Raw genomic sequence first — 26,923 nt, forward strand, 5'->3', positions numbered from 1 at the left:
AAAGAACCCTTATAATAATTTAGAAGATAAGGAGTTTCGAACTTAGGATGCATGGGTAACCCTCAAATTTCTGTGAACATTCATATAGAACTATTGACTTGACGGGCATCAAGCTTTGGCACTCCATTCAGATAAATTTTGGGCAAATACAACTTATTCTTTTGAACCTTTCACTCTCTACAATGATCTCTCTCTTTTCTTAATATCTTGTGTGGATAACATCTACTTATCATAATTCTATCACAAGTACAATGAAAATTAGGTTCCTCCATGATTTTCTTGTATCCCAACACGCGTGCCATTTTGGAGGAAGGACAGTCAACCAGTGAATGAAAACATGATTTCTTGGTTATTTATAGTAGGAAAGCCACCCGATCGAAATTCAGATCTATAGTCAAATCCAGAAGCATAGATTGGATTGTTCCTCAAACGCAATGAATTAGTAGAACTAACCAACGGGTTGATGGTAGGAGTGGGCACAAAAACATACTGATTAGCCTGAGGAAAATGTACTTTATGGTTACCTAAGGAACAACCTTCGGACGGAGAAACTGTCGTAACAGAGTTGGTGAGCGAAAACACGATTTCCATGAGTGGAAACGAATCCAATCCATTTCCAGCACAAGACGAGCAGGTCATCTCGGATTCGTAGAAGTTTTCATATATATCAGGCTGCTGGTCTTCAAAGAAAACCAAGTTGTTGCAGTCACTCCATCGTAGGTTGATGGGAGTAGAAACAATGGGGAGTTGGAACTCTTTCCCGCAAAGATCGACCACGTCAAACCATGTTTGATCAAATGGTTGAGTTCCATTCTCTTGTGGGTTATCCATAGAAGAAGAGAAGGCTCGTTGATCACTCGCAGAAAAAAGAACGAAATTCTCACGAAGCCTTACATCTCTCTTATAATATTAAACAGCGATGGGTCATTTATTTTTACATCTACCTAGATATGGCCACAAAGTCAGATACCAAAATTGAGAAGAAAAAAAAAAAAAAAAAAAAAAATATATATATATATATATACACACACAATATATGCACCGTCAATTGTTTGAGTTGTCCAAATCAAAGAATCTAGTCAATTTCGTTTAACGTCATTTATTCCTAAACCAAACAACCCTTGACAAATGCTTGATATCATCTCTAGGATTGAATCTCAATGACTAGATATGAATTTTCCGTGACATCCATATAAAGATACAACTTCCATACAAATATATGATTTTCTTATACAGATGTTGTGTGTGTGTGTGTTCTTGATTTTGTACGTATGTACCTGGAGTTTTTAAATTTTGAATAGAGCCATATAGTTTACGTAAACTTGTAATGAGCTCCCCTCTGTCAGATCGGTCAATGAGGGCCGAAAAGTTGACGTGAGTAGGTGCCAAGCGCATGCAAGGATAATATACACGTTTTAGGTTAGTAGGAAAGCACATCCTTGTGCTAAATATATTACTCTTTTGTTCACTTTTTGACAGATTTCCGCTGAAGTTTATCAAAAGAGTGAAAATAGAGTTATTGCAAAAGTAAGTAACATCTCTACCTCTTTTTTACCTCTGTATCTCGTACACACACACACACACAAATGAAAATATAATTACACACCAATAAAGGATTGAACAAAAACTCGCTATATACAACATTTTTTTATAGGGAGGAGCAATGGCGGATTCAGGAAAAATATTTCCAGGGGTCATATGTAAAAGTTTACAAACATTTCTTAGACATATACTAACCTTAAAAATTAAATCATAGTTCCATCATTCATAACCTATAGAACAAATATCAATACAGGTTACAATAATCCCATACACATTTTTATATTTTGAAAATGTTGCATTATAGCTTCATTGTCAATGGAAGAAAAAACATTGTTCTCAATATAAACCATCATACTATCACTCAGCCATTGATCTCTCATTCGGTTACGCAATGGAGTCTTCACAATATTCATAGCGGGAAAAAACTCTCTCCACTGAAGCAGGAGCAACTGGTAGAACTAAAGCCAATGTAATTAGCAAATACACATGATTATATACTCTATTCCTCCTTGTCTCCACCATTTTTTTGCAAGGCTACCAAATCCTTTCAATTGAGAAAATTCACTACTCGAACACATATCAAAAATATAATGCCCAAGTTGATCTTCAAGTGCCAAGAGTTGACAAGTAGTAAATTCATTCGGATAAAATTGAGCAAAAAAAAAAGGGTTTTGTTCAACAAAAGCAGAGAATGAATCATCCGAGCTCAAACTTACCAAACAAAGAAGCAACTCTGTATTTACCTCATCAAGGAGACTATTTATTTCCACAAGTTGCTTATGAACGATAGCAATAAAGAGTTCCACATGATAATGATGGAAGTTTGTGATTCTTTGAGCTCCACGCCGTGATCTCCCTGGAGTAACATATCCATCATCCATGCGTTTATTTTTTTTGGCTCTTGGTGTTTATTCTTTTTAATTAAACTAAGGGTCCAAAACTATGTCGTTTTGACAAAGTAATATTTATTAAAAAAAATAATAAGAAGAGCCACTCTTACAGTTGGAGGGCATGTATAAAGCTAACTCCAATCTTCAAAGGGGCACCACCCAAGTTATCCATGGACATTCACCGATGTTCAAGGGGTTAGCACCCAAGTTATCCATAGACATTCACCGAAGTTCGGGAGGTCAGCTGACCCCCTGCCCCTCAATGCATTTGCCTATAGGGATGAGGTCTTACTCGCCTCAAAGTTGTTGGTGCTCACTAAGACAATCTCCAACTTGGGTTAAAACTTAAAGATTTTTAACCCAGAAAATTTAGGTTTTAACCCAGAAACAGTTTTTCTCCTCCAATCTTTACGGGTTCGAGATTATTAAAGAATGAATTTAGGATAATTTTTTTTCTTAAAGTAACTTTTAAAATAAATAAATAAGTTATGTAGCTATTATAATTTAATTATATGAACATTTTAACCTAAAAATATTTAGATTCCAATAAATATTAAAAAAAAAAAAAAAAAAAAAAAAAAAAAAAACTAAATTGATACCATGAAACTTGCGGAACACTATGAAAGAACATGAAACACATAAAATAATTTTTTTTTAATTACTTTAGATGTTTGATTTAAATTTGAACGGTTAGATCTCCTTTTTTTACCTTTGGATTTAATCATATTAGATCTTAGCCGTTGGATTCAATGAATTTATAAATATAAAACTAAAAAATATACACATATATGGTGCCAGCCCTACTAACCCAGGGGGAATCCTGACCTAAATTTGCCCCATAGATGAGTTTTGGTTAAAACTCATGCCCCATGGATTGGAGCAAGTTGGGATAATAAGTTTAGAATCTAAAATTGAGTTTTACTCCAAGAGTTGGAGTAGGTCTAACAAGGTTAATTTTGTTGAAGTATGCTCGAAAAGCATTTGACATGCCAACACGTAATTAGTTAAATAAGTCCAAGTGAGAACATCCGTCAAACATGTGACCTAATAGCAAATTTGGAAGGTTCGTTGTTTATTAGGGTGAGTTAAGGAATACACTAAGTTGTAGGGACAAGATTGAAAAGAAGTTCGAGATATGTACCGTACGTATCTCAAGTCCTAAATTAGGTTCTTAGCCTAGGATGATCGAATAGACTATTGAATATCTATACAAGCTTGTTTATGTTGTATTCATTTGTATGTCTAAGACTTAGGTATGTAGTAACATGGAATCACATAAACGTGCTCATTTATGAGATCAAGTTCATTGAATATTAATCAACCATAAAAGTGTAAAAATGAAAAATTACCTTGTTAATTGTACCACACTTCTGAGTTATGTATGCAATTATTTCTTTGACCTGAGACATTACAGCTTCTCATGTTAATGAATGTGATTTTTGGCTTCGCCTTGAAACTCTCAATCAGTAGTGGAGCTTCATAGTCTAAGGTACAGGACCATGCGCATTATATGGAGATACGTAAATGCACAAGAAGGAATCTATCACCTTCTGGGTAATCACGTAGGCAGATACTCCTAGATCCCCTTGATGATCTATCTCCAGAAGTCATTGGCCAATGCAACATAGAGAAGATACAATTAGTTGCATGCTCTAAAATATATGATCGGAATATAACGGACAGAAGCAAATTGCGTTGTAACCATAAATAAGGTTCTAAAAATGTGTTATATGAATTCAAACATATTCTGACTAATGTGGGTAGTCGATAATCATTATTACTATTCGGTTTGTGGATCTTCCTATAAGGTTAAATTAGAATGGTTTCTAATTATGTAAATTATGATTAGTTGTACTATTCAAATTATTCACTACTTAGTTCGAATTTACAAGGTCACACACAATGGAAGGATACCGAAAGATAAAATTGGTGAAGAGTAAATTTCATATAATCTTTTTATATTGAAATGACAGTTTTTTCTATTTGAGAAGAGAACCGAATAGAATAAATAAGGGTGTTTAGGATTCGGTGTTTGTTTGGGAAATGCGACAAAGGCCAAAGGGTTTAGTTGTTTAGGATTTAATGTCTGGCAATCTGGAGAGTGCAGCAAAAGAAGTAAATAGGTATATTTTCAAGTCAATAAAATCATGTTTGAGTTGTTTGACATTTCAGCTTTCACGTTTCACCTTTCTCCTGTCACGGACTTTCCTTGTCATGAGGTCTTTCTACAATTTGGATACCGATGCAATTTATAGTGTGTAGCAAGGGTATACTTCGGAGTCATAGAGTGAATATATCCACTCGAAGCACATTGATTTGAACCTTGTCCAAGCTATCATCCGACATCAAGAAAAAACAAGTTTATCCTTCATCAATAGACTTTTTAGCCAAAATGGTCTCTGAGATTGTCCACCATCCGTTATTTTGGTCATTCCGTTAAAAACTTCGTTAAGTGTCCCGAAGCTCTTGGCTGAAAGTTTGGGCAATTTCAAGTTTCGCAACTCAATCGTTTTTTAACCAAATTTGACACATAATATATCAAAATGAAGATAGGAAAGTGTAGAACAAGATTATACCTATTTGGAAGCCCAATGGTTGCCAGAGATGGCCTGAAAATAGCCTGAAAAATGACTGGTCCACAGGAAAACTGTAAAACTTGCCGAAAACTGGGTAAACTTTAAATGTTCATAACTTCTTTAATACTCAACAAAATTGAGTGATTAAAAAACAAAAATCATACTTTTCAACGAGACAAAGAGAATGGTACCTTTCTTGACAGCTAAATAGCCATTGTTTGGCCAATAAACAGCTCAAAAGTGGCTAACTCGAGATTACGACAGCCATTTTCGAGCCGTTTTCTGGCCAAACCACGGCGATTTAGCCATTAAGAAAGGCATCATTCTCTTTTTCTCGTCAAGACATATGATTTTCATTTTTGAATCACTCAATTTCGTTGAGTATTGAAGAAGTTATGAACGTTTAAAGTTTACCCAGTTTCCGGCGAGTTTTCCAGTTTTCCCACGGACCAGTCACCTTTCAGGCTATTTTCCTACCATCTCCAGTAATGATTGGGCTTCCAAATAGGTATAATCTTGTTCTACACTTTCCTATCTTCATTTTGATATATTATGGATCGAATTTGGTTAAGAAACAATTGAGTTACGAAACTTTGAAAATTGTTCAAATTTCGGCCAAGAGCTTAAAGACACTTAACGGAGTTTTTAACGGAATGACCAAAATAATGGATGACAGACAATCTCAGGGACAATTTCTATTGATTTTCAATCTCATAGACCAAAGTGATGTGTTATGTAAATTTCAAGGACCATTTTGACTAAAAAACCTCATCAGTATATCCTTATGTCGAATTACTATATCTTATAACCATAATCAGATCTCGAATTCATTACACTTTATTTGAGATGATTATTATTGGACGGTTTAGTAAATAGTTATATCTTTACCCAAAAATAAAAAATGTAGTAGGTGCAATCCAATTATAAACCAACTAAAAAGAAACAAAAATGTACACATAAAAAATTTGAAAGCAATCACACTTCCAATTTGGGCAAGTGGACCTGGGCATGGGCAATGTTTGAATTGAACACGGTGCATGTTTCTCTCCCTTGGCCAAGGATCCAAAACATTAATAAAATGGAGGGTTCCAATGAACAAAGCTTATGTGTGTTTGGGTTTTCATTCGAAAAATTAATTAATTAGATGTAGCGACAGAAAAGGGCACGTTAAGACCGAGGGAATCAGTACTATTTTTTCTGACGGTTGAGTTGAGTGTTGCGGAATCTGCAGTGCAGAGAAAGAAGCCTTTGGAATAAGGTTGTCAGTGTCTGTGTCTCAGCAGCTTTGAAAAAATAAACCCAGCCAGCTCCCCCACAAAAGTAGCCATTTTTCATTAATTTCGGTCATTTATTTAAGCCTATATATAACAGCTCAACGGCACGGGCCACTGACCACTTCATTCATTAATCATTTAATTTCAGACGGTGATAGTGTGTGTATGAGTGTGTGTGTCAACCTTCCTTGGTATGTGCGACTCCAATCCAACGTTTACTTATGGGTTAACTCGGATAAATGTTAATCGTAGTCGTAAATATTTAGAAGATTGTTTTTATGGTAAAAAAATTCGAATTTAAACACTTATGGGGAAGTTTATAAGGATTTATATTCTAAATTAAAACTTTCATCGTAGCTTTGTTAGTATGAGACTAAGATGATAATTTCATCAATTAGTTTAGAGTTCATAACTAAAACCCCATTCCCAATTCTAAAGCAATGAAATCACAAACATAATTCTTTGACTGAAATCAGAAAGGTTTAATTAGTTCGTGTTTTAATAGCCACATAAATGGCTAATAGAATAGTGGATGGACATGTAACTTGCAATACCTAAAATGGGAAAACAAAAAATTAAATGACCCAAATTTCAAAAACCCAAATTGAGAGAAGAAGTATACTAGGGAGTGACGAGGCTGAGATTCTGAAGACTGATGTTGAGATTGTGGAGGGCTATTTTCTCCGAAGACGAGCGGTGAATTCAGAACACGGTGCGTTGGTTGGGAGCTATTTGGAGGCCTTGGAAATGAGAATTCAAATCAGAGAAGTGAGAGCAAACTGCTGCCAAAAGATGAGGAGCTTTCTGCAGAACATGTTCGTGGGTTGGGAAAGGTGGTTCAAAAGCCTCAATTAGTCAGAGTGATAAACCAAATTTGAAATCAAAGCTTCCCACCAAAAAACTCATTGGAGACCAAAACGAAATCAGTCAACAAGAAGGCTTAGCTAAAACTTCTCAACAGTCCAATCCTTTGGCTGTTGAATGATTTTGAATTCAAATAGATTATTTGTTAATTGTATTATCTATAAATTATATTTGGTTTGTTTTTGAAGAGTTTGTTCTTCACTCAAACTTTACTTGTAATCTCTATATAAACATAATACAATATGCTCAAACTATTGAGCACAATTCTTATATGGTATCAACCTCTTAATAGTCTAACGACAACATTTCTTTCTCAAACGCAATGGCCTCTTCCGCTACCACTCCTCTCACCAATGTTTCTGCCTTCCTTCCTTTGAAACTTGATTGTCAGAACTACCGTTTGTGGTGAGCACAGTTTGTTCCCCTACTTCGAAGTCGAAGTCTGATGCCTTTTGTTGACGGAATGTCAAAATGTCCACCTGCTTTTCTACTGGATGATGAAGATCAACTTATTGACAACATCAACCCTATTTTTAAACCCCTGGATGAAAATACTGTGGCATCCATACAAGCCCGAGAAACCCCTATTTCTTATGCAGCTTTGGAAGCATTGCTCCATAGTGTTGAAACTCGCCATCTTACATTCACTTTGTCTAGAGATACTCTCGTACCTACCATGACTGCCATGGTTGCCAACCAAGGACGCAGGGTTCATGCATCTGCCGGTTTTGCATGTGGTAGAGGACAAGCCGGTGTCCTTCCTCGCAGTGGTTTTGCTCCTTGCCCTAATGGAAATGCTGTAGGTCCTTATCAAAACGTCCAGGTGTTCTCGGTGCAGGTCCCTCCTTTGCTGACCATCCATCACTCAAATGACAAATATGCCGTCGAAATAGGCATTTTGCGATCGACTGCTACAATCGCATAAACACTTCATATGAAGGTCGTGTTCCCAGTGCTCGCCTCACGACTTTTGCTGCTCAGTCCCACTGTGTATCCCAAACACCCACTGCTCCAACAAGCTGGCTTCTAGATTCTGGAGCCAATGCCCACATAACCAACAATCCTGGTCAATTCACAAATGCACAGTAGTACACAGGCACAAATAATGTCAATGGTGTTAATGGTGGCCAAGGCTTGCAAATCTCTCACATATGAACATCCTACATACACTCTCCCACTAAATCTTATACTCACTCTAATACCTTATAATGTCCAAATGCTTCTCAAAATATCCTACTTATCAATCAATTTTCTTATGATAATGACTGCTTCTTCGTACTTTACCCAAATTTATTTTGTGTTTAGGATATCTGATTGGGGAAGATCCTTTTATCAGGTTGGAGTAACATTGGGCTATATCCATATGCAAGTTTCAATTCAAATAAAAGCCATGGATTTTTTGCGTACATGGGAGTTAGAGTCCATGATGGTGTTTGGCATTCCAGACTTGGTCATCCATCGTCATTTATTTTGAAGCATTTAGTGTCCACTAGTAAAGTGCCTCTTACTAGCCACAATTTGAATTCTGTATGTCATTCATACCCTCTAGGCAAAAGCAAGAAATTGCCATTTCCTTTATCAAATTCAATTTCGCATTTTCCTTTACAACTTATTCATTCAGATATAAGGACATCCTCAACATTGTCAATTTCAGGATTTCATTATTGTGTGATTTTCATTGATGAATATTCGCAATATACTTGGCTATATCCCTTAAAATTAAAATCCGATGTGTTGCCCACTTATATTAAATTTAAAACTGAAATGGAGAATAAATTTCAACGGAAAATTCAAACTTTTCAAATGGATGGCGGAGGAGAATATATCAATAAAATTTTCAAAACCTACTTGGAAAAACATGGAATTCATCATCAATATACATGTCCTCACCATCCTGAACAAAACGGTATGGCATAACGAAAACACCGACATTTGGTTGAAACAGAACTCACTCTTCTTGCTCATGCATCCATGTCTCAAAATTATTGGGTTAAGGCTCTTCATACAACCAATTTTCTAATAAACCAACTGCCAAGCAAAGTTTCAAACTTAATTTCTCCATACACAAAATTATTTCTACGGGAACCATCATATGAATTTTTCAAAATTTTTGGGTGTGCCTGCTTTCCCTATTTATGTCCATACATGTCTAATAAGCTACAATTTCGTTCCAAGAAATGCATATTTTAGGTTATTCTCAAAATAAACTTGAGTATGGGTGTCTTTATCAGTCAACGGGTCGTGTTTTCATGTCTAAGCATGTTATTTTTTATGAAACTTGTTTTCCATTTCATGAAACGTCCAATGTTACTTCTCACGCATCCTTCTTGCATAATAGTACTCCCATTGCACTTGGGACTTCTGAATTAATTTTCCCTTCACCATCCCCACCAAACTCGATCCCTATCCAACCCCACAACCAACCTTCTCCATCCACCACTTCCTATATACAATCAAACATTATCCATGACTCAAACTCCTATATTTCAACACCCTTATCTCTTCCTTCACCTATCCTACCCCACCCCTCACCCCTTAGTTCGCCTATAGCCCTTCCCAACCCTAACCTGTAACCTTTGGTATCCACCCAAATACATCCCATGGTAACCCATGCCAAAGATGGTATTCACAAGTCGAATCCTAAGTATGCCCATACATCCACCACTAACGCTTTGCCTAAGCCTACTTGTTATAGTCAGGCACATAAATTTCAGGAATGGAGAACTGCAATGGCAGATGAATTTAATGCCCTCCAGCGGGCTGGCTCTTGGTCTTTGTTCCCCTACCATCCTTTAATGAATGTGCTTCCCAACAAATGGGTTTTCAAAATTAAACGAAAACCGAATGGGTCCATTGACAGATTTAAAGCTCAGCTTGTTGTGAATAGATATCATCAATAACCTGGACTTGATTATGGAGAAACGTTTAGTCTCGTGGTTACTCATTCCACCATTTGCATGATCATTGCGCTTGCAGTTTAGTTTTCTTGGCCCATACGGCAACTGGATGTTCAAAATACCTTTCTCAATGGCTCTTTGTCTGATGAAGTATTTATGAAACAAGCAACAGGCTTCGTTAATTCTCAATTTCCAACACATGTTTGCAAATTGAAACATTCTCTATATGGTCTTAAACAAGCTCCAAGGGCGTGGTTTCAATTTTTTCCAACTACCTGGAACATCTCGGTTTTGTGGCTTCTCAAGTAGATTCGTCTCTCTTTGTTTATTTTCATGGTTTAGTTCACATTTATTTACTAATCTATGTTAACGACATCCTTATCACATGCAATAACATCCAGTGCATTAACACTTTGATCAAGAACATGGGCACAACTTTCTCCATGAAGGATCTTGGTCTTTTGAATTATTTTATGGGCATGGAAGTTCACCGTTCTAGCAATGGGGTTGTCACATCCCGGCCCAGAGTCTACCAGATCCTGGGCCTGCTCCACCACCGTAGCACGATATTGTCCGTTTTGGGCCCCAACCACGCTCTCACGATTTCCTTTCTGGGAACTTACACGAGAACTTCTTAGTGGGTCACCCATCATGGGAGTCCTTTCGCGCGCTACTCGCTTAACTTTGGAGTTCCGATGGAACCCGAAACTAGTGAGCTCCCAAAAAGCCTTGTGCTAGGTAGGGATGAGAATATACATATAAGGATCACTCCCTTGGGCGACGTGGGATGTTACAGGGGTTCATTTATCTCAGTCTAAGTACATCATGGACTTACTGATACGAACAAATATGGTTGATTGCAAACCAGTTTCCACACTTGAAATCAGTGGCAAACTACCTAGCCTTTATAATGGCGAACCATTGTCAGACATCACTGAATTTAAAAGTGTGGTAGGTGCTCTTCTATATCTCACATTCACACGTCTAGATATTGCGTTCGCTGTTAACAAGGTTTGCCAGTTCATGCACAAACCTACCATTACACATTGGATTGCTGTCAAGAGAATTCTTCGTTATTTAAAATCCACACCTGATCATGGTCTTGTGTATAAATTTGGACTTCTCACTCTTATTGCCTTTGCTGATTCTGATTATGTTGGAGACCCAGATGAACGCATATCAACAGGAGGATATTGCATTTTTCTTGGTTCTAATCTTGTGTCCTGGAGTTCCAAGAAACAAAAAGGTGTTTCTCGTTCAAGCACAGAGTCCGAGTATTGCCAACTTGCCATTACTACCGCCATAATTTTATGGTTTCGAAAGTTATTCAATGATCTTCATCTCCAACTTTCTCCTCCAAAGGTGTGGTGTGACAATATTTATGCGATCTTCATGGCTTCCAACCCAGTTTTCCATGCCCGGACACGAGACATGAGATGTTGAAGTGGACTACCATTATATTAGAGAAAAGGTAACTCGACATGAAATTTAAGTGGGCTACGTAGCTACCCAAGATCAAATTGCATATTTTTTAACAAAAGGCCTGTCCACTTATCGGTTCAATTATCTTCTGTCCAAGCTTCCCGTTCGCCGGTGACTTCTTAGCTTGCGGGCTTGTGATAAACCAAGTTTGAAATCAAAGCTTCCCGCCACAAAACTCACTGGAGATCACAACGGAATCAGTCAACATGAAGGCTTAGCTAAAACTTCTCAACAGTCTAATCCTTTGGTTGTTGAATGATTTTGAATTCAAATAGATTATTTGTTAATTGTATTATCTGTAAATTATCTTTGATTTGTTTTTGAAGAATTTGATATTCACTCAAACTCTACTTGTAATCTCTAAACATTAATACAATACGCTCAAACTATCAAGCGCAATTCTTATATAGAGGAGATGGTTATGGGTTTTGGGTATAGAGAGTGGAAATAGTAGCTTCCACAATTTCCATTTAAGAAGGGGGAATCGAATCAACTAACCAAGAATATGAAATTGTTGTGTTTGTTCTGGTTCTGGTTTGGCAAGTTGTTGAGATAAAAGAAAGAAGGGAAGAGGGAAGAAAGAGAGAGAGAGAGAGAGAGAGAGAGAGAGAGAGAGAGAAAGAGAGAGAAAGGGCTGTGTTTGCTTTTAACAGATAAATGACAAAATTTTCAATTTTGCGCATAAATCTTAGCAGACTTCACCACAAAGGGTCTAAATTCGATCTCAGAATTTGCCTTGTTCAACCATAACTCTATGTTTAAGCACTATTAGGTCTCTTAAAAAATAACAATAATAAAAACTAAATATAGAACGTGAAACCCGGAAGCCCAACCCTCCCTGCCACTCACACTCTTACACTCAATGCCACCACCAACAAAGCATGGGATGTTGTTGCAGATTATGTGACCTATGAGGAAATGAGGCTTAAAGTGGAAGGGGCTGTACGCGATCCAAGTCGTCGAAGAAGTGGATATCGTTCAATTTGGATAGGAACGGGTTCATCAAGCTGAGGTGCAGAGCCGATACAGAGTCATTGAGAAGGTTGCAGATTGACGGAGGAGTTTGGGGCAGGAACAGTCGGCGATGGTTGGATTGCCAGAGAAGCTCTCTCTCTTCCTTTCTTTCTCTTCCTCCCGTCGCCTAAGATTCAAGAATTTCGCGTCCCTGTGAAACTAACTCGAAATTGGAAAGAGAAACAAAAACGAAATCTCAGTTCCTAATCCCTCAAATTCATCGCTCTATTATGTTTGAGGAAATGTGTCAAACTCTAAGAGATGTGCCACATAGGAATTTGGGTGCAGAAGATTTGAACTTGACATTTAGTCGCTGTTTATTGAAAGAAGTACTGAGTTAAAAGTTCTAAATGACAGTCATTGATTGATCCAAAAGAGAAACGAGAAACAATGAGAACTGAGTTTTTGACTATGAACATTTGAATAAAAACTAAAATAGTAGATTAAGCGATGAACAGTGCTTGGTACGTACTTTTGATACTTCGGAAATGCGAACGAAATCTTTTTCTCAAAACTTGTTCTTGATTATCAAAATAAAATTACTGTATCTCATCGGTTTAAAATCCCCGTTCTAAAGCATGGAAATCTCGTTCGATCAACCAATGCTAACTACTTGAGTCTCTATTGGAATCTAGAAATATAAAATATGAATTTTTTATTCATAAATAACTAATAATTTACCTTAGTTCCTAATCTACTTACTTCTCACTTAATCATTCCATTTTTAGTTTACAAGCATTTACACCGGGGAGAATGAGGCCAGATTCGTCACAGCAACTATTTACAATATTTTCAAAATTTAAGCATGTTTTGCACGTCTAATCCTACTATTTGTATATTTGAAGGTAAGGGGGTTCCCAAACCTACCTTAAATTAAAATATTTTCAAACTTTAAGCATGTTTTGCACGTCTAATCCTACTATTTGTATATTTGAAGGTAAGGGGTTCCTAAACCTACCTTAAGTTACCAACTGCAACGTCTCTCTCTCTCTCTCTAGAAGGCCGTTTTACGTACTATTCAAATTGATTTTTTAATGCTCAATTAAAATATGATATATTCAATCTAAACTGAAAGATGGGACATGTTTAAACTTAAAATGCAATAGGTTATATGACATGAACGATTCATCACTTACAATTCAAGTGCACTGTTAATAAACATATGAATCAGTTCAGACATTAGACTAAAATACAAAAACACTTCAAATTAACAAATATTTTAGGCATAAAATCTGTTGACTTTGCAATAAGAGAATAGCACCAAAGAGGATTCAAAACCAAAAATCAGTTAGAATATGACAACCAACTTAAAAGACAATCTTACTAACACCCTGCAATTTGAATTTTATTTAGTGATTCAAAACTTTAAAAGACGTTTTAGTGGAAATGTTCAATTTCAAAGATCATTTAAACATGCAGTTTTACTATCATTCTATAATTTGCTGATGACACCTCTTTTTTTTCGTTGAAAAACGCGACTAAAAGCAAGGATCCAAACAAACCAACATAATAATAAATCTAAACCGGGACATCATTTTCAAATTTTAATATTGAGTTAATTTTTTAGTTTGTCTGATAATATATTAACACTTTATTTTATTATTTAAAAAAATAATAGATATGTTATTTAATTTTTCTTGAACTTAAAAAAATAAAACATGTAGTATTTTTTTATTGAATTAAATCAGAAAGCAAATACATGGAATACTTATCAGTGAATGCCTAAGGTATTATCAAGATCAAAATGGTCAGACATAAGGAACAAACGTTAAGATATCTATCACCGGATCCTTTTCTTATAGATTCTAAGGATTCTTTGATCGTAATCGTTCATCGTATATCATGTGGTTAGAAATCATTTTAAAATTAAATATAAATAGTACCTAACGAAAACTGACCGCACGATATACGATAAACGATCAGGATCACAGAATCCCTCAGAAAAGGATGCAGCGAAGATCCGTTTCCCTCTTTTTTCTCTTTGGGTTCATAAAATATGCCTAAAGCCAAAAATTACTATTAAACTAAGACCATGAAATACACCACTCAATACTACGATCTGGTGATATTCCTTTTCACTTGTAAGTGAGAGGTCTGATAAGTAGATTTTATATTTTATCATATTTGATTTTAATTAAAATTCGTTTTTAATATTACCTAAATTCAAAATCACCTTTCTCAATTTTTAGTTTTAAGTAGTTAATTAGGAATTGTTTCTACATAAATTAGTAAAATAGTGGGTTTCAAAAAAAAAAAACAAAAAATTAGTAAAATAGTCTTTGAGGAGAACGACCTTGCATAAACATCTATACTACAACATCCTTGTATTCTTGCAAGTATTTTTAAGTGTTTTTATCCCTATTTATGTAGACGGTAAAAATCTCATCAAAGTCTTAGGTTCGAATCTCGTGAATAGCGAATTCGATACCAAATTAGGTTGCCTATTGTGTGGCTTAACCGAACTCTTCTCTCCTCTTCGAACTCTCTCCTCCCCTTAGTGTAAAATGTATTGCTCCCCTTAATGTAAAATATATTGTTATTGTAAACACGAAAAATTCCCGAAATTTCGAGGTCTACAGTTATACTCAACAAAAAAAAAACCATGAAATACTATTCAAATTCCAATAAAACCAAAAAATAAAAGACGAAGGGACCAAAGTAGATACCAATAAATTTGCCCAAACAAAATTAACATCAAGCGCAGCTTTCATTTGAAATCCCTGCAAGAGGTTGCACGCTCTCTCTCACTCTCTCTCTCTCTCTCTCTCTCTCTCTCTCTCTCTCTCTCTCTCTTTCTCTCTCTCTCTCTCTCTTTCAACTCAGATGTTAAGCTACAGCCTACACTATACAAACAAACAAGATGAAGCCTAACGTCTAGCTTCTTTCTTCCTTTCATTTTCAAACCCAAAAAGAAACACAAAGTTCGTGCCTTTTTTAATCGACTCGACTGCAAATGTCATCCTCATCTGCAACTGCAGTTACCGCGACAAGAAGATTTAAATGGCAGTACCCACCACCCCAACCAACACCAAGAATCCTCCACCTCCCGCGGAGGCCTCGCCGGAGAGCTACCAAGAACGTTCATGGCGGAAAACACAATTCAGGGGAGGCCAGGAAGGACCACAAGGGAAAGCTGGAGGCTCTGTTTGATCAAGAGAGAGCTTTTTCGAGAACCGGTTCGCCGGTTGTGCTTCTTGAGTGTGGGGATGGGGAGGAGAGAGAGAGGAGGAGAGAGAGGGTTAGAGAGGAGGAGGAGGAGGAGGAGGGGGAGGGTGGTGGAGTGGTGGAGGAGGAGAGGTGGAGGTTTCAGGCTGAGATGTTAAAGGCGGAGTGTAATTTGTTGAGGATGGAGAGGGAGATTGCTGAAAGGAAAACGGAGAGGACGAAGGTTAAGATGGAGAGGACTCTTAAATCAGCTGTGCACACTCTTGTTTCTGTAAGTCCTTTCTCTCGCTCTCTCTCGTTTTGTATTTGTTTACGTAGGTTTTGAATTGCCTGTTTGGTTGATGAGAAAATGCTAGAAGGAGAAGGAAAACCCCAACAGGGTTTTTCTGTTTGGTTGCTGAGAATTTGATAGGAATAAGTGGAGGATTTTTCAAGTTCGTTTCGTGGTGATAGTTATTGACCACAATGTAAGATTACAAAGAAAATTGAAGTTTTTAAACACATGGGGAAATTATAATAACCTCGAACTGAAATTACTGTGCTTGCTCAAGTTTTGAATGAAAGATTATATTTGGTTTTGAAAGCAGAACTATTCTATCGTTTCTCATGTTTTATCGGGGGGGAGAGAGAGAGAGAGAGAGAGAGAGAGAGAGAGAGAGAGAGAGAGTATTTATCTGGTTTGAATATTGCAGATTCTTTTTTTGAAAAATATGCCTTTAGACCGTCTCCCACGAGGGTGGAATTAAAAAAAAAAAGAATTTTGAGTTTGGAGTGGGTATTTGAGTCTCCAATGGCCCCCGGACGGATAAGGAAGCGATTGGAAGGCCCCAGCAAGCAGCAGCACCACATGAAAGGGAAGGAAAGGGCGGAGCCGCTCGTCAAGCGCAAGTGGACTGAGGGATTCCCTGCTGCCAGGGTCACAACAAGCCCATTTTTTACGGCTCAGATGCGCTAGCCGTTGTCATTTCATCGGCTGTCGCGCGCTTTTAGGTCATGTGATCCAGTAAGACGTGCTCAGACTTTCCAACAGTAACTGTGTTGTGCGGCCTAGATTTCTTTACCGTTTCAATCCAACTATCAGTTTGAAAATTTTTCGACGGTAACTTTTATATTTCAACGGCTTAAATCTAATTTAATTAATTTTGACGGTAATAAAATAATGTAGTGGCCTAACATTTGAAATCCAACAATCAAAATAATATTATTAATTAATCCAATTCTTCTATATTGAATTCTTGTAGTTTATGAATTTACTTGTCACAACTTGAACGCATTGGAAAATGAAAGTGTTTAAGCAAAAATATGAGATTTAAGAAGGAGGTGTGTGTTTGTGTACAACTCCTTCGGCTTGTAAAATGGAATTGAAGATACCAAATATGTAGGAAATCATACAAGATAGCTGAACATAGGAAATCAGAAAAATAAAAGAAGAGATCTTAAAAGATTAAATTTTCAGAACTCAAAAATATTTTGTTTGTTGGAATCTGAATTTATGTACATAAAAATGAAAATGTTTGTAAAAATAAAACAAGATAGATTATACAAAAACGAATTCCAAAATTGTTCGCCAAAAAAACAAAAAATATAAAAAAATAAAAAATATAAAAAAGTTTAATAAATTATAAAGTTGGGGGTGGGAATTATAGGTCCCTTACCCTTGGAGGAAAAAACTAAACCGATCTCATATGTAGATGAATAGTTGAAAATACGGGGCTAAATTTTTGGATTTCCATAGTCTTACTGCTCAAATCTGAAACTTTGTTTCCGTTTCAGTTTCTTGGATTGCTCGGTAAATTCTTCCATTTGCTTAAGAAGAAATTACATTGAACTAAAATCAAGGAAAAGTTCGAATCTTAAGCCGTGCTTCTTCTGCATTCTTACTTGTATTCTTATTATATTCCAGCAAGTTTTTCTTCAGAATAATTGACAACGGCTTTGTGTGAGACAAATTTTGATGTTGTGACTGGTTTTCAGGGGCAAAAGAAGATTTGCAACGGAAAGGTTTTGGAGGAAGAGATTCAACACTTGGCAGAGAAACTACAGAGGTTGCAAAGAAATTTACGAGTTAAGGATTCGGAGGTTGGGAAGAACTCTAGTAATTTTGATAAACAAGCCTATCTTCTCCAAAGACGGCTTCAGAAGTTTAGGACGACATCAGATGAGATACGTGTGAAGGAGATCCAAGGGATGGCAGAAGCAAGCTTGTCGATCAAATCAAGCTCTCGAGTAAATGAGAACTTGGTTTCGGGTGGGAAAAGCAATGTGAGCATTATCTTCCTTTCGTGCAAACTAGTGTCATCGATCTTGCTTTGATACTTCAATTTGAAGACACGGATGATCTTGACTCTTACGATTTATATTGTTATAATGTGTGTGTGTCACCTCTCAACTGGATCATGTTAGTTTTGACTTTAAAATTGATAAAGTGAGGAGACTCTCGATAACCAGGCGTGCATTGTTTTACTTCATGATTTGCATGATTGCCTTATCGGTTCTATAAAAAATACTACGCAGGCGGAGATTCTGAGAAGGAAAATGGAGGGATTGTCGAACGGGATGTTATTAGAGAGGATGAAGGAAGAGTATGGTTCAATGCTGTCTACAGCCAATAGTTCGGTTGCCAGTTCTGCCTCTTCTTTCCAGAGAATTGAAGCTGAAAATGTGTCTTCTTCCTTGATACAACAATTTGACAAGGTATATTCTTGCAAAAGGTTGACTTATTTATGGAATAAAGAAAACATTGTTACTAGAAGGAATATTAAGTTTGGACAATTTGCTCTGCAGGAGAAAGAGTCTCGTGAAGAGGATGTGTGCTCAGGACGTTGCAAGGCAATAGTTCGAAGAATTGTAGAGCAAGTACGAGTTGAGACAGAGCAATGGTCTCAGATGCAGGAGATGCTGGGGCAGGTGAGGGAGGAGATGGAAGAATTGCAGGCTTCTAGGGACTTTTGGGAAGATCGAGCTCTAGATTCTGATTATCAGATTCAATCCTTACGCTCAGCTGTAAGATATTTCGTCCTTTACTATCCTATGCTTAGTTATAGCATACAAATTTATCTAGACCAAGCTGCTACTGGGAAGAGGGATATCCTCAGCTCTTTTTGGCTGGGCTACATTGCTCTCTTCGATGTTTTAGGAGAATCTAATATCCACCGAAAAGCAATATGTTCGGAATAGCTGGAATATCCTTGATTTTCTGCATGATTTTGCAACAGGATTGACAGGTTTCTTATGATGCTTCGAAGTTAGAAGGCCTGGAGGCTGGAACTTAGTTTAGATGATTCCTTTTCAATTTCTTCTTGAATGCGCACTCTAAAGAAAGTCGTATTTCTTCTGCAGGTGCAAGAATGGAGACAGAAAGCCATTTCATCTGAAAGCAAAGGAAGGGAGTTACAAGTGCAAGTGTCAACGCTCCACGGAGAGCTTGATAGGTTGAGGAAGGAAGAAAGCACAAGACTAATGAAGGCCAACGGTTCGCCACTTATTCCCCGGAATCCACATAATGAAATGGAAAAGCGGGTACTGATTTGTCACTTGAAGGAAAATCAGCGTACCAAAGAAGACGGCCGCAAGCAAAGGGAGGATTTAACCGATAGAAGGAAAAAACCAGACACATACATCAACAGAACACCTAATGCTCCGAAGCGAACGCCGTTTCAAAACATCGGAAACTCCTCATTTTCGGCGAGGCAGAATGGCAAAGCAGTCTTCCCGTATCATTACCCTCAACCTTCCAAGACATAGAAAAGTCCTTTTCTAATCATGTTAACTGTACGGCCCATTGTTCTAATTCAAGAGGGTTGGTGAGTTGGATTCTAAGTTCTAAGGAGTCGCTATCAATTTATGCTTAATTGCTCCGCATACAGTCCCTCTAACCATATTTTCTAAACGAACTAGAGCCCATCAGAATTGATCTTTTTCATGTTTGTTGTGGATTTTGACTTATTGCATCAATTATATGCCAACAAGTAGGATCAGTTATATTTACTTGCTCTCATATTAACTTGAGTTGTTCTCGAGGGTCTCGTGAAATGATTTCTCGTCGAGAGTCTTGAGAAATGAGAGTTTAGATAAACATAGAGTTTGAATGAAACTAAAATCATAAGGTCATTTAAATATTTTTCACATTTACTAATTTATTCATGTATATATTATAACCTGTATATTAGTAACGCAACACAAATAAAAAAATACGCGTACAATTAAATTCTAGAAGAATGAAGATTAAATAATTAATGTTCAACTAGCATGTATGGTTTGGTGGTCAAGTTGGGTGGCCAGAACTCCGGTAGTGTGGAACGTAAAATGTAGATCCTCCATGCTTTGTCGGGTTTGCTGAGTTCTAGTATTGACATCAAAATGGATGAAATTTTTTTCTATCTTAAGGTGATGGAAGTAGAGGGGTTAAAAAACTGAAAACCGAAAAAAAGGGATCAAACACCAAACCGAACCGAACCTTATTGGTTTGATTTCAATTTTGGAGGTTCGAAAACCAAACCGAATCCCTTTATACTTTATGAATGTAAGCCCTTGATGTTTTCTTTTGTGAAACTTTGTTGTCAAGTTTGAAACTAAGCATAAGGTTTTTTCAAGAAGCATACTTGTTTTAATTAGGGAGAATATTTCATTGGTAATAGAGTTTCAGAAGGCATTGAAACTTGGAAGAGCTTCTCTGTTTGTTTGCTTTTTGAATAGAATATGGTGATCATTTTTCATTGCAATTGAGGTTAATGATAGAATATGATTGATTTATATAATCTTGTATATACATAACTACCTTCCCACTTTTCACTTTCTCCTTTTTCTTATTATTAGTTGATAAATGCAAGCCTCTTTACTAAATTCTATATTAAAAAAGGATTAAGTTTTATAAAATAAAATAAAAAAAATCTAAAACAATACCGAAACCAAACCGAAAAAAAAACAAACCAAACCGAATGAAACCGAGCGGACCTCTAAATAGACGACAAAGCATTTCCTCTGTTTCTTCTAAAAACGCATCACAGCCGCTGGTTTAAAGTTACAAAAATGAGAGGTCGAGATTAAGTTTAACCGGGTCATGCGCATCTCACGCGCACAACCCACCATATGCGCAGGAGAGAACTACTCTTATAAATTCAGATGCGGCACAATTTGTGCCTCCGTTACCTGAGTCCCACCCACCGTTTGCATCGCTCTGCTCTCAACGCCGTCTTCTAATCTCTCCCCATTGCAATTCATCTGTGAGTTCTCCGTTTCATCAGTTTTTATATCCGCAATGTCGCGCTCTGAATTACATATCTGCTGATAGATCTAGGGTTTCGTTTATTATGCTTGGGATTTTCTCAGATTCGTACAATTTACCAGATGAATTACTTTTATTGATTTTATATTTATATATTATGTTTGGCTTCTGAGAAAATGTGGGATCATAGACTTGATAAATTGGATTCCAGGTTGATGTTTTAGCAGATTTTCATTTGTTGATTGAGAAATCTAGAAACTTTATACATTGAAAGAACTTAAATTTTACATTGGAAACGACCCTGTCTAGCCGCTATTTGGTTATGCGAATCTCCACCATTTTTTTGCTCTTTCATATGGTCGTGCGTTTGGTATATTAGTTGCTGTATTTTGTTTCGTTGTGACATGATTTAGGTTCTTTCTAGCCTTGCCGGGTCACCGTATTATTTGTTTACTTTGAACAATGCTCCCGTGTTTATATGTTTGACAATACGGAAACTGAGTTGCTATATATTTGGTTCAAGGTTTTTGGTCATCTCTTATATGCATGGTATATACGCACTGCACGAACGTGCTCCTTTATCAATATTAGTTTTCAACTGTACCTTGTAGTTCTCTTTGGTTGTTAATTTGTTCTGTTCGGTGTCAACCTTGTTGTTGCGGTGGGGATGATGGGGACTATAGAGTGATAAGCTTTAGGATTAATTCCTCTAGTTCTCCCTGAAACTAATGTTAAATCCCACATTTCCACCGGATTACAAATTTGTATTCCCCATCTCTTCTTTACTCCATCCCCAGCCCTAGCCATGACCACTTTTCCTCCACCCCAGCCGTGACTCCTTTCCCACCATCCCCTCACCAGCCGTTAAACAGACCTCCCCGACCTAGTCTCAGATACTGAACCTATCATTACATCTTCTTAATTCTATAATTCCCTACCTCCCAAAACAAACCAAATCATCAACTCTATCTTCACGCAAAGCAACAATGACGTAATACAAGTCTCTTTTTGGGCAATTGAGTCTCTTATGTGAATTATTTTGGGTGTGGGTTTTGAACTTGGGCAGAAAAACTTGGAACTTCATGGAGTTGGGTATGAATTTATTGGTTCCTCCCCGCCCTCTACTGCCATAAGCACACCCACCTCTGTGTTTGTGTGTGTGTGTGTGTGTCTTTCTAGACAAGCTCAACTAGGCATGAATGTGGTCAACGTGACTTCCAGGAAGGTGTAGAAAAAAGCTTCCCTAGCCCTATACCACAAAATAAAAAAGAAGTTCGCAGCTTTTCTTTACCCCAGCCCCACCAGTGACCCCTTCCTCGGCTGTTCACCATCATTACATCTTCTTAATTCTATAATCCCTACCTCCCAAAACAAACCCAAAGCCAAAGATTCAACTGTACTTCACCCCAAGCAGCAACGACTGAATGTAATTATCTTTTCAAACAATGGGCCTCGTATTTTGATAATTTTTTGTTTGGGTTTTGCATTGGGGTTGAACAACTTGTCTTCATGGGTTTTGGCTAAGAATTTGTGTATTTGTTGGCTGTGAATTTGTGGGTTCCTCTCTCAGCTGAAGTTATGTGGGTAGAGCCAATGGTCTCTTGGGTAGTTACCTTGTAAATCACCATTATCTTATGGTTTTACTGTTTCAACTAGGTTTTAATGTTTCAAGCCGTACTCCATTATCCGATTGAAAGAAAACTATATTCTAGGGTGTATTGAATGAGATTCACACATTACTTCATCCCTGAAAAATTGAACCATAGGTTTATTTGTGAAAGAGTGCTTTAGCTGATTTGAACCCTTTGAAGTTTATGTACATAGGCTCAAATTAGTACTTGTTAGAAATGTTATTTTAACTCAAATTTGTCATATTTTAGTTTTCAGTATTTTTCTTCATTTATGGTAATATTCTCAGAAGCTTGGTTTGACCAGTGTTTGTAGATTCATTAACTTCTTAAAAATTGTAAAAAATTGTAAGTGATGCTACTCCTTGTGACCTTGTGCTTGTGTACGTTAAAGGCTAATGAGTGACATGTAGAACCTTCACTTCCGTTTTGTTGTATGCATCTGTTTTCTACTTTCTATCTTCATTGAGTTAACTCATTCCGAAATGATTCACAATGAGATAACTGGCTCTTCTCTTTGCGTGTTTCTCCATTTGCTTATTGTTTGACTTTATGTTCGTACTTATTGCAGTTGAAAAATGGCAGCAAAGTACATTGTAGGATCTATTGTGGGGACCTTTGGGCTTGCGTATGTTTTTGACACTATGATATCTGACAAAAAGATATTTGGAGGTACTTTTGATGACAAAACTGCTTGGTGAAGTCGTTTAGCCTAGTAAATTTCTGTGCAATTTAACACTATTAAATTATAACCAGGTAGTACTCCCGGAACCGTTTCAAACAAAAAATGGGGGGAAGAAACTGACAAGAAGTTCCAGGCTTGGCCACGTACTGCAGGACCTCCGGTCGTGATGAACCCCATTAGTCGCCAGAATTTTATTGTCAAATCAGGTTTGGAGTAGTGAAATGTTTTGTCTTAGACTCATAGCTTGAGCTGTTATTGTTTCTGCTTTGGTGGAAGATGCATTAAACTCCCACAGGCATTTTTTTTTTTGAAGAAATTCCGTTCAGTTACGGGTTCTTTTGCATTTGAAATAAGAATTGCGCACTTATGCAAAATGAAAGGTATAGTTTACTGATTGCATGATCTTGCTTTTTTGGGGCAGTTTTCTGTGTACCGATTGTGTTAATGGAAGTTATTTACTGATTTGAAATTTCAGGCCATAGTTACAACCTTCCTGACTATCCATCGTTATACCTGTAGGGATGAGTGATCAGGAAGGGAGGACGATTCTCTTTACTTATTCATTGTTTCTTGCACATAAAGAAATGGGTTTTTATTACAAACAGTCTCTAAAATTGACCTATCTCATCACTTTGGTCCCTCAATTTGAAAATCAATCAACGTCGTCTCTAAATTTGACTACTGCACATTAATGTAGTGCCTGCTGTACGAATCCGGTAAATTTTCCGTTGGTTTGCTAACATGTCACGTAGAAAAGTCACACAACCAATATTTTGATGCCATGTGGATGATACCTAAAATAATTCACTTTTTAGTAGTTTAAAAAACAATTAGAAACCAAATAAATAATAAAAACAAAAAAAAAAGCCCAACGACATCTGCCTCGCCGCCTCCGCCCATTTGCCACACCATCCCGCCCAAGCCCAGTCGCACTCCGTCGACGAAACTGGTGAGCAGGGAGCGAGGAGCAAATTCTGAGCAACCCATAATTGGTTGGTGGGTATTTATTTATTTATTTTGAAGGAAACGATAGTATTTTCATTAAGGTAAATAAAACATTACTGTGGAACAAAGGAAAAACATATTAGGATGAGGCACAATCCTCCAAAAGTACATTAGCTATGATACGAGGAGGGAGGTTCATCCATTCACAAGAATGTTTCATTGATAGTCCCAACTCCCAAGTGAGCAAGCCTGTGGGCCGCCATGTGGCTTGACGGTAAATGTGGGTAAAAGGCACTTTAGCGACTTGAGGGCGCTAGAACCTTGATGTCTTCCACCACTTGACCAATCTAGGATAAGTTAGTCGAAGAATCACGTAAAGCTTCCACAATCTGAAGTGAGTCACTCTCACAAAGTAAGTTTGTAAAACCCCTATTCATTGCCCAAATCAAACCATATCTGATTGCCACAACTTCAGCCTGTAAGGGAGTGAAAATATCCAGAGCATTTCCACAAGAAGTTGCCATAAAAATTCCAGAGTCATCTCTGATAATGAAATCGAAGCCCCCCCAACTTTGCTCTCGCCATTCCAGGCACCATCAATGTTTCATTTTAGCTGGCCCGAGGGTGGAGTTGCCCATTTTGGCGCGATACGCAGGGATGGGTTAGATTGGCGGATGTCCCCATTAACAGTAATAAAACTCAACCACCAATGAAGTGTTTGCGCCACCACCACATCAGGTAATTCCCCTTGTTCGTTCCGAAGTTTCCGATTTCGGGCTCTCCAGATTGCCCAACAAATAATCATGACCGATTTAAAGTGAGCAGTATGGAGTAAAGCAGCAACCTCTATAACCCAATCAAGGAAGGAAACAAGGGATGAACCCCGTGGTAGAATCCCCAAGTGAGAAGCCGTACATGCATACTTGGCAAATGGACAATCCGTTAAGAGGTGGAGAATGGATTCCGTCTGATAGTTACACATCACACAGGCCAAGTCCATATAAACATGGCGCTTCCTCATGTTTTCCTTTGTAGGGATGATGTTTTTATAGAGTCTTCAGAAACAAATTCTCACCTTAGAGGGTGCATTAGCCTGCTAAACTTTAGCCCAAAATTTGGAGTTGATTCCCAAGGAAGCAGAGGTGACGCCCCATTGTTTATTGGATTCAACCATTCCCGACGATATGACAAGCATTTCTTACCGATAATTTGTCATTTTTCTGAAAATGCCAGATTAAATGGTCAGGGGTACGTTGGAGACTCAGTGGTATAGCACAAATAGCTTCCACTTCGGTCCCCCCCCCCCAAAAAAAAAAGACACTAATAAGTCCACATCCCAAGCCCTCACCAAAGGGGGATAAAAGTTGGCTGACCTTTTGGAGGCTACAATCTACAGGTTTTGGAGAGAAGATGCGGAAGGTGGACAGGAGAGCGATCTAGGGATCCTCCCAAACGTTGATAGATTCACCGCATCCCACTTGCCATCTTGAACCGAAATCGATAATCCTAGGAGCAGTGCACATACTTTTCCAGCAGTACGAAGAGTCTGGGGAAGCCACTGCATTAAGAAAATTAGAGTTAGGGAAGTACTTTGCTTTGAAAACTCAAGCCACCAAGGATTGTGGATCCAAAATAAGCCTCCATCCCTGTTTAGCAAGTAAACCGAGATAAAGGCATAAAGGTTCTTGAAACCCAAGCCACCATCAAATTTGGGGAGGCACATTTTATCCCAAAAATACCAATGTATGCGCTTCCCACCCTTGCAGTTATTCCATCAAAAGGAGGCCACCAACTGATTCAAGCAGGCATAAAAATATTTTGGTAGAAGGAAACAATTCATCACATATGTAGGGATAGCCTGGGCAATAGCTTTGACTAGAATTTCCTTCCTAGCCGCACTCAGAAGCTTCCCCTTCCAGCTTTGTAACCGTTTCCAAAGACGTTTCTTTATGTAAGCAAAGCACGCACTCTTATTTTTCCCTACCAAGGTTGGCATTCCCAGATATGTTTCATGTTAATCCACCTTTTGAACCCCCAACGAACTCGCAAGCCTCAATTGCATAGGTCTTTTTACATTTTTGTTGAAACACACTTCACCTTTTGCGAGGTTTACTTTCTGCCCCGAAGCAAGCTCGTAGGTGAGGAGAAGCTCGAAGATATGATGACACTCAGCCTCGGTTGCACGACAGAACAAAAGACCGTCGTCAGCGAACATGAGATGGTTTATGCTTGGAGCACTAGAGTAAATAGAGATCCCTTGCAATTGTCATTCTCGCTCCTGTTTTGCAATAAGACTAGACAAGCCCTTAGCACAGAGAAGGAAGAGATAAGGGACAAATGATCTCCTTGACTGAGACCTTGAGTAGGGTGGATATGACCTTTTTGGCCGACCATTTACAATAAAATAGTAAGAGACGGTTATCACAAATTGCATCACCAGATTCACCCATCTCAAAGAGAACCCCATGGTGATAAGAATGCTCCTAAGGTAGTGCCATTCAATACGGTCATAAGCCTTGCTTGTGTCAAGCTTCAAAGATAAGAAACAATTTCCCCTTCGTTGTTTGGACAAGCAAGTGGCAATCTCTGTCGCAAGTAGAGTGTTGTTTGAGATGTGTTTTCCTGGAACAAAGGCGGTTTGGTTAAGGGATATGATTTGGTTGAGAATACGTTTCAACCTATTGGCCAAAACCTTTAAGGCAATTTTGAAGATCACATTACAGAGGCTTATCAGTCT

The 26,923-nt window shown here is 37.7% G+C and overlaps 2 protein-coding genes across 2 annotated transcripts; both read left to right on the forward strand.

The window, feature by feature from the left end:
• Nucleotides 1–15,229: 15,229 nt before the first annotated feature.
• Nucleotides 15,230–19,691, forward strand: LOC137714416 (uncharacterized). Its single transcript, XM_068453641.2, has 5 exons — nucleotides 15,230–15,975; nucleotides 17,679–17,966; nucleotides 18,219–18,398; nucleotides 18,489–18,707; nucleotides 19,044–19,691. Exons 1-5 carry the CDS (start codon nucleotides 15,493–15,495, stop codon nucleotides 19,446–19,448), a joined length of 1,575 nt encoding a protein of 524 aa, XP_068309742.2. The 5' UTR covers nucleotides 15,230–15,492; the 3' UTR covers nucleotides 19,449–19,691.
• Nucleotides 19,692–20,786: 1,095 nt separating this feature from the next.
• On the forward strand, nucleotides 20,787–23,710 carry LOC137715774 (uncharacterized). The gene is made up of 3 exons (XM_068455121.2): nucleotides 20,787–20,926; nucleotides 23,128–23,228; nucleotides 23,313–23,710. The coding sequence occupies exons 2-3, from the start codon at nucleotides 23,135–23,137 to the stop codon at nucleotides 23,456–23,458; spliced, it is 240 nt and encodes a 79-aa protein (XP_068311222.1). The 5' UTR covers nucleotides 20,787–20,926; nucleotides 23,128–23,134; the 3' UTR covers nucleotides 23,459–23,710.
• The last annotated feature ends 3,213 nt before the right edge of the window (nucleotides 23,711–26,923 follow it).

The sequence above is a fragment of the Pyrus communis genome, chromosome 3 (assembly GCF_041283825.1).
Source record: "Pyrus communis isolate YQ-2024b chromosome 3, ASM4128382v1, whole genome shotgun sequence".
Taxonomy (NCBI): domain Eukaryota; kingdom Viridiplantae; phylum Streptophyta; class Magnoliopsida; order Rosales; family Rosaceae; genus Pyrus; species Pyrus communis.